The following is an 11,985-nucleotide window of genomic DNA, read 5'->3' on the forward strand; positions in this document are numbered from 1 at the left end:
GTTCCTGGGCTAAGATCAGGCTAATTAAATCCATTTCCTTAGTAAGTAACTTTTTTCTTTGTTAATTAAGAGGGTTAATTATGGACCTGGGCAGAGGAAACGTGCATGTTCGTGTGTTTATGAGGATCTTACAGACCAGAGCCGGATGAAGTGATTTGTGAGCCTCATAGAAACCCTATGAGTAATCAACTACGTCAATGACTCAAATTACATTTCAAATGGCAAATGTAAACTGTGTGTACAGTCATCAAAAAAGTACAGTCATCAAAAACAAAAAAAGCAAATAAGAATAAGTGTGTAGAAATTAAAACACATGTGAGAACATAAAGCCTAGAGAATAAAAATAGATCAACCCTGAAAAAAACAACAAACAAACCTTGAAGAATATGTCAAGCATATCCTGACCTTTTAGGCAGTCTATTAAAGGGCTCTGCCTTTCCTAAATCATTTACAGGTGAGCTGTCTAATAACAAGAAAAGGACTGAGAATTGATCCCTGTGGAACCTCATGAACAATGATTGCTTTCACTGATTCAAAATGACTACTGGACACTGAAAATGTTGGGTTTAAAGTCAACCGATCGAGAGCAGCAGCTTCTGAGACAACGAAGAACCATTAGATGCATTGAAAGCATCGCTGAGATCAAGGTAAACAGGAATGTCTATGGTTGTCCAAGATCATTCTGAGATTATTATTCAGATCTAAAACTGAAAACACAGCCTCTTTCTTGTCTCAAGGAAATCCACGTGTTGTACTCTCTAGTCAAAAGCCTCAGCCAACAGATCTGGCGTTGTTACCCACTTCTGTCATCACCACCAGTGTGTGGTACGAGAAAACATCTGCGGAGCACCAATGGTGTGGAACCATATTCCCCAGCATGCTTCATCTACACTCTACAGCAATGATATCATTATGGCTGCAAGACATGAGAGAACTCGCCCGGTTTGCCTCTAGTCACACGCCATTACTTTTGATGGTCGGTTTGCGTGGTGTAACGTACAGAAGTGCACATATGCTCTGGACGTTTGTGTGTGTGTGAGTGTTTGTGCCCTCAGGGTCACACATCCTGTCTGTGAAAATGGCTGATTCAGGACTGCCAGCCATTTCGCTTGTCATCTCGGGTCCATAACGGCTGGACATCTACGCACAGCAGACTATCTCAAGTACGATGGGAATGATGATGATCTTCTGTGGCTAGGACAAGACATTAGTGGCTTTTACACTTGGCTGACTTGTCTTAAAGCTGAAAGCAAGTTTTTATTTTTCATAAGAAAAAAAAAAACAAAAAACAAAAAGCACAGTCATTCTGGTGATCTCAGAAAATCCCCTAATGTCTACTGTAGCTACCAGAATGATGGACATGACTCATAACTACCAGCCCACTGACGAGCTGGCATGGCTTCACCAGCTTTTATTATGGCAACTTTATAACGCTGTCAATATATTGCCCTTTTAGGGTTTCAAATATCAACATTTTCTGTATGTAGTTCAAATAGATCATTTAGATTGCAATTGCAATTATAAAAACCTTATATTAGCAGTTGAGCTTGAGAAAGTTAAGTTCTTGGGAACAGAAAGTTTTTTGCCAATGCAAAGATTGTAAAGAAAAACATTCAACAGAATTTATGTAATCCAAACATAAAGCAAATTTAGACCATAAAAAATAATTGTTAAACTAACCATTATTACTTTTGATATTGCCATCAAAGCTAAATTAATTATCCACTTTCTCTTATTTAATAATGTATGGTGCAGTGTCTTTCCTGTGTTTTTTTTAAGTGTAATTCTTTTGCTTCAAGCACACAGCAGGAAGAGCTAACAGCTTTTGCTACAACGCTAATAACTGGTGAATGTAGCGTTGCTTGCATATTATTTAGCAGCTAAACTTTCAAACCTGTTCTTCAAGTTTCAAACAAAAAACAGATTTGGGAAAAACTTTCAGTTTTGTTCATTTATAAAAGGTGCTATGTAAATGTTGAGCTACTATTTAGTGAATGTTTACAAAATGTTTTAAGTTTTAGTTAGACCAAGTAAAGATTTCCTAAGCTAATAATGTTTTAAGCTAATGACAAAGGCCATGGCTTTGTTTGTTACTCTTCTCTTCACATAGGGATTAAAGTTTATTAAAATGTTTCTTTTTGCCTTTAGCCAGAACACATTTTCAAAAAAATATTTGATGGTTTGATTTGGGTCTTATTAGTTTGCAGTTACATGCCATTGTGATTTCCCCCCCCTCCTCTAAGATTCCATTTGCAGGTCCAGAGTGTAAATTTAGACATCTGCTCATTCACACAGCTGCTGGAAGTAATAGAAAATTTCAGAGTTGGTCTGAAAAAATAGATACTGCCCCTAAGATGGTTTAAAAAAAAAAAGAAACTCCACAAACATAGTGTTCCTTACAGGAGACGACCCTTGAAAATGGTACCGGCTTGCATTTGGACAGCACTGATTGGTTCATAATTTCTTCTTTTCCCCGTTTCGCCTTTATCTGAGAGCCACATCTTTTCCCTGTATCCCTTTTTTATCCCCCTCTGCTTTTTGTAAGGAGAAGCTTATGGGTTTCGTCCATCATGCTGCCTCTGTGTGCCGGTCGCTGTCATGCTTCCTGCTGGTGAATCATTAGGTATTGCTTTTTATTAGCCTCTGGTGTAATGGCGGTGGGAGGAGGAGGTGGTGTGGTGCTCGGCGTCGATCCGGCAGTAAGCCAGCGCCGCTGTCAGCTTTACGCACGGGAACAAACACCCCATTAAAACAAGACCTTCACATATTACTGTAATAAAAGCCCCTGCTCTTGCCTTTATGGGCTTTTTAATTATGTCTATTCATCTTCCCAGGTTTTGTGAGCTACAGTGGCATGATGAGGCCCATTTCATAAATACCCCTCTACAGGCAGGAAGGGGAGTCTTGGAAAATGGACGAATTTTAAACATGCGACCATTGTGACTGGGAGCTGCATGTACCAGCGACGCCGCACGATTACTTTGTGGCAACGGGGCGGATTGAAATGTCTCCTACCGATCGGGGCGCTGGTAATATTCATGCAGGTTACACCGAAAGAAAAATGATCCACAAAACATAATTCATGTATTCAATATTAAGGTTGGATGTTGGTACTCTTGGCATGAAATATTAACATCTACAACCAGCAACGGAAATACATGCAATGCCATTTTGCATGCATTCAAATTTTAACTAAAATTTCATCTTCTGCATGATTGGACTGCAGTTTTGACCCCTCTTAAACCGCAAGAAAAAAAAGTTAAATTTACAAAAAACATTTTCAGAAACTAACAAAAGCTCTTCCACTTTTTTTTCTTTTTTTTTAATCTTGGGAGAGGTGTGTCAGTCTTGCATCAACTTGGGAGAAGCAGACATTTCAGTTCTGCTCAAAAGAAAGAAGGAAAGAGGAAAGAAAGAAAGAGAAAAAGAAAGAAAGACGTGGGGTTATAAATGTTTTATTGGCTTAACTCAGGTACAAACAGAATGCCCAGCGGGTTTATGGAGTCTGCTGCAGACTAAAGTGCTCACTGAGACCATCACCACATGAGCAACACCTGCTCCACACAGATGAATAAGAGGCTGAGGGAGCATGAGAAGGAAAAGGCAGGGATTATTGGCTCTGTTAGCTACAGCAGGCAGAATTAGCCAGGAAGACGTTACCAGGGGTTACCAGACTCAGTTTTGTTGAACTGATTCAGGAAGAAGCGCCGTCCTCTAACAGGATGGGACCCAGAGCTGAGGAAAGACACAATACCAATGCAAGGTGGAAAAAAAAACATTTTAGCTTTAGGGCAACGAGTGGTTGGTCTGAGGGTTTGACTTAAAAATGGTTAAAACAGGAGGTTTTAACCTCTCCAAAACACATTCGTCTCACATTTCTGCTATTGCTTTTGTCACAATGGCACCGGAGAACGTGTCAAAAATTTGTCTCCTGGACGCGTGCCGTATGCTCATTAGCCATCCCGGAGTGTCATGTAAACCGTACCAGCATCTGCTGCGGGGCTTTTTCTCTGCACCTGCCCACCGCAGCTGGTCTCACAGCAGCTACACAACTTGTTGTCTCCACCTGACGCCACCCATCTAGCCGCAGTCAAAAACATGTCATGTTAGGGTGGTGGAGTTGTTAAAAAAATAAGAAATAATTATTGCGTCGCAGTGAGGGGGCTCACCTTACGGCTTTGGTCAGGAAGGAGCAGGCTTTGTGTTGAGAGTCGACGAGAACACTGACTGTTGTCGCTTTCAGTCGGCATGTTATGTAGAACTTGAAGATCGGACGAAGGAGTCACCATTTTCACAGAGTTAAAAGTTTGCAGTTCTTGAAAGTGATTTTTCAGACTTTAAGTTACAAATAAAATGTAAAAAAAAAAGAAAAATGAAATTTAAAAAAAAGTCCTCGTCTTTACCACAGGTAAGTCACTTTAGTGGTGTTTCCATTACAAATGTGTGCAAAACTTTGTCAATATTCTACTAATGTCAAAAACCCAATTTCACAATTGCAGTGTTTTTATTAAAGTAAAAATCACACATGTATAATTTTGTTAATGCAATATGTTCATCTGGTTGTTGATCCCATGACTCTTGTGATGCAAAGAAGTGTTTTCATAAACAAGCAAATTTATTTCTTAATTCCATTTTGCCCAGTTTTATGGTCTATGGAAACGCAGCGGTCGTCTTGGTTTCAGGAGTTGCTTCTTCTCCTGCTTTGGATAGGTTTGGTTTTAGTTGCTCTTGAAGTTAAGATGCAAGTCACAGTTGTGCGGCTTTTTCTTCCGCTCAACTTTCCATTGACATGGTTAGCTACAATTCTCAGTGAGTCGCCAGCTTTGACTTTGAAACCGACGCTCCAAAAAGAAAAAAAAAAAGAAAAAAATAAATATTTGAGACGCACAACTGAGTATCCAAGCTGTGCGTTTTGGTTTTTCCTTCTGGTTTTTTTTTGTGGAACATTAAACATTTTCAATAATATTCTAATGTTGGGACATACCTGTCCTGCCTTAAAGCAGGACAGGTAACTGTAAGACGGTGCTACAGTTAAATGTAAACAAGATAAAAGGAAAACCAAGAGGAAAGAGGACACACTGACAAAATGTGCTTCTGAATAAATATATATATATATATAGGTATTTTTCAAAGTGCATAAACAAATCATAGAGTAACTTCTCTTACTTCGCTCCTGTCATCGTGTTTAAACTTGAAGGCTTTCAGCTGGAAATGAAGTTTATCCTCTTGGCTCCTCGGCATGAAGTAAAACTGGGCTCCTGTCAGCTTAGAGTCAGTCAAACACCTTGAAATGACACACAGAGATAGAGAAAGAGAGAAACCGCATTCACACACACACACACAAACCTTCCCTAAATCTTAATTTATCTGCAGATTTTTTTTTTATATACCCCAGTTAGTCCAGAGCTCCTCACTTGTGGTTGCCAATAAAGGAGTAACTGGGATGAGAACTTGGATTGGGGCTCGCGGTGACCACACAGCTGTCCACCAAGACACTCAGAGGGACGTGGTAGCCCTGCATCACCGTCGCCGCCTCCACATGCATCATCTCTCTCACAAAGAAGACGTTGGACGCCCTGGGCGACCGCCAGACCTCTAATCAAATCCACACAACAAACATGCACAGTAAGTGAAAAGGCAAAGTCGGGACCATCAATCGGATTAGATTAAGCTAAAACGATGCCCAGGGGAAGATGATTGGTCTGGACTGATGGAGATACGGTAATATCAATAAAAAGAAAAGAAGGAATTAAAGAAATTGAACCTGGATAAGAAGCATAAACAAGGGTCTGTTTCTGCGAAATGCAGTTTAAAAAACTGGCTTAACTTCTCTAAAGTAATCAGAGCGCTGGAAGACCAACTTTTAAGAAGAACAGTTCAGCTCTGATATCATCTGCTGTCCATTTGGAATTAATTAGAAACCATAATCAGGAAGATATTGATCGCCTCGCCGTGAGGGTGACCCTGTCGGGTCAGCTCCCGCATACGAGACGTGCAATCTCACCTCATCCTGTTTAGCATTTTCAAGAGTTGGCAGTAAAGTCACAATCTTTAAACTTTCTGGATATAAATCAGTATTTTGTTTATTTATTTTTTTAAACCTGCACCCACCTGTCATGAGGCACAACGCAAAGTGAAGCTACTGTTCTGTTTGCATTTCAAAGGCGAACGTCGTCCACTGAGGCCTCAAGCGTAATGCCTCCTGCGAGGAAAACATAGAAACCCGTTCATTACAGATCATCTTGTGCAAACGTGTTTACATCAACCCTTACAGAGAATCGATCTCAAAATCTGCTGTGGAACTTTTATACATCAATATTGTTCCCGGATATTAAACTTGTCAGCCTTGTAAAATGTATTCGGCCTGAAATATACATGACAAAACAGCAGTATTCTAAAATCTACTGTAAAAATTTTACAGCAGTTACCACGTCCATTTTGGCGTCGTAAAAATGTATTTCTTTTTCCAGAGAATGGGTGTAGATAAGAGCCACTTCTGTCATCTGAGAGGATCGAAACTCACCCAGTGACTTCACACGCACACTGGCAGTCGTGTATGAGTTGAATACTTGCGGTAACTGTGCTGCCACAGTCCTGTAGTTCTGTCTCAAACAGCAGGATGTGATACACAGCATCAACCACCATCAGCCTCCTAAACTCAGATCATTGGGTTGGATCAGCTGACCATTACCTGGAAACAGAGAGGAGGAATCAAATTAACAAGCTGAGGTTCAGAGACAGAACATATAATGTGTCGCTCTAAAGTCCAACAGGAAAGCAGTGACAAAAAAGAGAAATCACAGGAAACAGAACACGGATCTTTAAGTCAGTCTTGGAGGCCTGAGCTTTCCCCAACTCAGGCCTCCAACCCAGACACAGAGCAGGAGGAAACTCAACTACAAAACAAACACAACTGATCAATTCCAGCAGCCATTACCTAGAAAGTTCTTTTTGACCGCCACGGTGACCTTTTCTTCACCACAGTGCACCGACCTGGTCTCCGCTGGCGCAGGCACGGGCCGCTCGAGCTTCACAACTTGGAAGATCACTCAGATTGATTGATGTTGTGCAGACCGAGATGCCGGCGAGTTGTCAGAAAGATAAAACGCCCCTGAACTACCTCAGGTCTTTTTCTGCTGGGGCCAGGACTGGACAGGTTGAGCTTTGGGCCTTGGACTAACAACACCTCTGCAGCTGAGTCGGTTTTCTTTTATTTCTGAGGAAAGCCTGGCCTGGGCCACCTGCAGGCTTTGTGAAGTCTGCTCCTCACCAAATGGGGCAGGTTTCTGAGCCGGTAGGTTTTGAGCTGGAAGGTGACAGGAGAAAGCCGAGTTGCCCACTGTGATCTTGTTGTCTCTTGTTCTCTTTGGGTTTGGTTGGCGGTCTCATTGGTGACCAACGAGTTTTGAGCTGCGGAGCCAAGATTTCCTCCTGACACAAACAATAAAAAAGCAGCTGCTCTGAAACCCATCACAGCATCTCACCCAAACACGTAGTAAGGTTTTTGTGTTATTTCAAAGAGCAACTCTGCCACCAAAAGATAAAAAAAGTTTAATAATATTCAAACAAAGCAAAAACGCATTGAACGCAGTTTTAAAGTTTAAGGTGAACCTCAGAGCGCAGCTTTGCCTCAACAGTTAAAGAGGCATCCGTAAGACATTTCGTCTCTCCAGCGTCAGACCTAAAAGTTGCAGATACATCTCACAAAAGTTTAGCTTCAGTTTTAGCCACAGCTTGAAGGAGATAGAAATATCAGTAAAGACTATCAAAACCTTTTAATTGAAGTTGTGGAACATAAGGTTTTGTTTTTAGCTTTAAAGCTATTTTTAGAACAGTCGGCTTTGGAGCTGCTAAATTATCTGACGCCACAAAGTACATAAAAGAATCCAAAAAAAAAATGATGTTAATGTTTGAAGATCAGCATAACAGAGATATCAAATCAAAAGGAGTGGACCCAGGAATGTTCCACTGTGAAAAATATTAAAACACTTATAAAATTGCATTWAGAAAAAAACCATCAGTTTTATAAATTTTTTTTAATTGTCTGCAGTGACTGATTGACCTCTCTCTCGTAGATCAGGATGTGATAAGGACTCTCTCTCTGCCTCCGCTTATGATGACTGTAACGAGCAAATTCATCTCAAAAAACAGAAACAAGTCTAACCTCCAACAGTGAACCTTTCACTGCCCTCATGAGGCAAATCAATCACATCTCTCAGGGCGTTTAAACCTCCAGGTCTGCATTTTTCTTTTTTCACATTATGGTCTTGAATGTCAAGGCAACGTGGTCAGCAGTCTGCTGGGTTCAGCAGGAGCTGCTCATAAAACGGAGATTTATGATGGGCCACCTTCACAAATGTCACCACCACCAGATATGTTTATATATATATATGTGTGTGTGTGTGTGTGTGTGTGTGTGTGTGTGTGTGTGTGTGTGTGTGTGTGTGCGTGTACACGTCCATCACTCACAAGAAAAAAGGGAAGCTGCTCTCTGTTATCCATCTTTTGATATGGATGATGTTTCAAAGTGGCATCACAAGGACGCTGTTTGATTTCCAAACTCCACCAAAAAAAATACTTAAAAAGTTTTTCAGCTTTTTCACATATCAACAAATGTATTAGTTACAAGACATGACGGTAGAATTGTGAAAATTGTATGTTTTCAGTGCCTAAAGTTAAAGACTCTCGCTCTTTTTTTTTTTGATGCATGAACAAATCAACTTTTGGATGGCCCAACCTCATCCTGATGGTGGCGATGGTGGTCTGTGTTGAAGCTCCACCTCAATCTAAAAGCCGACCCAGTCGGACTGCAGGTGAATTAACAAAAGCGGGGGCATTCCCACTACATGTGAGAAACCACGGCAAAGTTAAGCATAATTTGTAAGTAAAAGGGAGATGTTAAGTGTTTTGGGGGACTTTAGAAATGTCTGAAAAGTGTGGCATGTGTTTGTTTTTTACTCTGATGCCCCAAATGATCAGTCTTTATCAACGGAGCACTTTTTAATCTACGTCAAGAGCAACAAGGTGTGATTAACATGAAGTAAAGACAGGAGGCAGAAGAAAGATGATAAATAATGAGGAAAATATGTATTGTGATGATGACCAAGATGTCAACACTTTAGTAAACATTTAGTCTAAAATCAAGATAACAGCACCAAAACAAATAAATAAATACAAACTAAATAAATACAAACAAACTAGCATCTACATTTATTCCATGAATGACCACAAAAAGACACACATGTACAAGAATTAAACGTATTTAAAAGAAATGCAAATTCAGTGTCATGAACATTACATAAGGAGTTGTTTTTTTTTAACTTTCAAAGTGAATAAAAGCACCATCATTTTAGCTTATTCTGATACCCTTAAATAAAATAGAGCGTCAACAACTACTGTGCACTCAACTTAATCTCCGATTAATCAGTTAAATTTTGGCATTTGTATTTGTATCATCCCCCTTTTTTCTCTGACACTCCTAAATAAGCTACACTGCAATTAATTTCATTCAAAGCACCTTTTTTGTACTAATCTACTGTTTAGTTTAGTCTCATCTACATTTATAAAGGCGTTTTTGGTTCTCGTCGAGGATCTTTTTACAGTAAGAACAAAATGCGTGGACAAATAAAAACCTAACGCGATTTTCTAGAAATTAGTCTCTGCTSTGAGGTTTAAATCAGTTTAAATGTATTGCACTAACACAGGCCGACCTACAGGAATATGTTAGTGCCGTTCCAGGATCTCCCTGCGGACTCCACAAAAGAGAGGCTGCTATTGTCAGGAACTGGCTTTTATCTTATCCTGATCACTGGCAAAACAAAGACAGGTGTGTGGATGTAGCGTGTGTGCGTGCGTGTGTGTGTTGAAATCAGTCCAGTCCTGCCAGTCAGACCCCTCTCGCTGCTGATCTCTAACATGGTTAGCTGCCTCTAATTTGGCCCCACGGGGCTTTAATTTGCTTCCCTTCAGGGATTTCTGAAAAGGGCCTAGCAGCCATTTTGTTTTCACACGCAGACACACATTCGTGCACCGCGGCTCCATCACTTCCTGCCCCCTGATAATCCTGCTACATTTTCAGACAAGGGCAGGTAAACAGGCCAAGCCCTCCGCTTTCGACGATAAACACACACTCCTCCCTCCCTTACCAGATGGGAAATCTTCAGCCGCGATGGCACACCGACAACGCAGATGTTCTGTGACAGCAACACACACATACACGCACGAGGGCGTTGAAACACACATATTTGCGTGGCTATCTTTGTGGGGACTTTCCATTGACTTCCATTCATTTCTACAGCCTAAACCTTACCCTTATCCTTAACCTAACCCTAACCATAAACAATACTCAATTCACACCTTAGTTCTAAATCTAAGCCCTGATCCAGAAACAGCGAAAAAGGCTTCGGTCCCCACAAGGAGCAGTGGGTCCCCACAACGTAGTACATGTCAGTAAAATCGTCCCCACAAGGTATTACAAACAAACGCACACACACGTGTCCCTTGTCACATTTTGCTGACAGCACAAAGTCAGAAAAAAACAAAAACAGCTCGATTGGGCCCGAGCCGCGCTGCACCATACGGATTATGGTTATGGAGGCTCATTAAAAACATGTAGTGGGAGATGGATTAGTTATGGCCTGCTGTTGTGGTGGGCGAGATCAGTGGATTTCGGTGCATTCTGTCAGCGCGTGTGCGGTGCTGAATGGATCTGTGTGGGGAAGGGGAGCGACTGCTTTGCTTTCCAACATGTGTTTTTAGAAGCTGGCGTTGGTTCCGGTGCTACTACTTCAAATAGCAGCCTACGGAGTCAAGTTTTGTAGAAACGAGACGCGGCAAGAGAGCCAAGAAATGGAAGTGTTTGTTGTTGTGGAGAAGTTTTAAAAAGCAGGGCTTTTTTTGCGAAAAGTCGAGCTTGGAAGGTTTTTTTTTTTTACACCAAGAGGATAAATCAGCTTCAAATCGTCCACCTGAACTAACTACGCCAACCATTACCAGAGCGCTGCACAAATGCACAATTTATTTATTTCTCCAGCAGGGGTGGGCATGTATCATTTATAATTTATTGTGGTGAATTTCTTATCATGATAAGAATTTAGGTTTTTGGTTGTCACAATAAACTCCAATTAACAATTGTTTAAAAGAAAAAAAACAAGCTGTCATTATGTCGGGATTGCCATTTGATTGTTTTTCAATCAGTGTCGATAAATATCAATATATTTGTAAGTATAATTAAATGCAATAACTGTGTGATATAAACTGCAATACTTTAAGTCGTCTGTGTCCTAAAGAAGCACACTACAAGTTAAGTGTTTGCACTATAATCGCTGTGCCATAAAGTAACTAAAAAAAATAGTTCTTATCTTCACTTTTATTGTTTTCACAATAGTACCATAAAATTTTGTGATAAAAATTTTAACTTTACTTGTTTTCTGTTGGCACCCGATCAGGCATGTACAGAGGGGGGAGCTGGTGGTGCTTGAGCACCTGCCCTTTTTGCTCCTTGCCCCCAAGTGCCCTTTTGATCAAATTTTTTTTTTTTCGGGGTATTATTTCCTAAGCCCTCTTCTAACACATAAAAACATGTGCTAAAATTCTTTGCTTTTTTGTACAACATAATAATCAGGTCACCTTCTTACCTTTGACCTTTTGCCCGTGACGCATGACGCAGTTGCCTCTCGCGCAGTGAGATAAGGCGGCTAACTGGAGCTCAAAACTGTTCCAGATTACAGAACAGTTTTTGGTGAATAAAAAAAATTGTTTTTGGTGAATAAAGTGGAGTAGACTTGCTACTTGTCAGATGATGGAAAACGTTGAAGTATCGTTTCTGCTTCAGCTCGGACTCGCGGTTTAAGCAGAGAGGTAATGAAATACAACGGACACTGACAGGCCTCTGCGTCTGCCTTTCTCTGAAGAACCACWGAGTGGGAGGAGACAGCCAGGTGAGGAAAAACTGTTTTTATCTATCGATTCACTATTTTTATTATA

At 40.7% G+C, this 11,985-nt stretch overlaps 1 protein-coding gene across 1 annotated transcript; it reads right to left on the bottom strand.

Annotated features, from left to right (window-relative positions):
* Positions 1-3,458: 3,458 nt before the first annotated feature.
* LOC103476935 (zona pellucida sperm-binding protein 3-like) lies at positions 3,459-7,827 on the bottom strand. The gene is given in 10 exon segments (XM_017308913.1): positions 3,459-3,735; positions 3,986-4,080; positions 4,170-4,261; positions 5,167-5,284; positions 5,415-5,595; positions 6,112-6,202; positions 6,532-6,647; positions 6,650-6,691; positions 6,938-7,048; positions 7,225-7,827. Coding segments are annotated over 10 exon segments (1,134 nt in total). The 5' UTR covers positions 7,472-7,827; the 3' UTR covers positions 3,459-3,694.
* Between the last annotated feature and the right edge of the window lie 4,158 nt (positions 7,828-11,985).

The sequence above is a fragment of the Poecilia reticulata genome, linkage group LG2 (genome assembly GCF_000633615.1).
Source record: "Poecilia reticulata strain Guanapo linkage group LG2, Guppy_female_1.0+MT, whole genome shotgun sequence".
Classification (NCBI taxonomy): domain Eukaryota; kingdom Metazoa; phylum Chordata; class Actinopteri; order Cyprinodontiformes; family Poeciliidae; genus Poecilia; species Poecilia reticulata.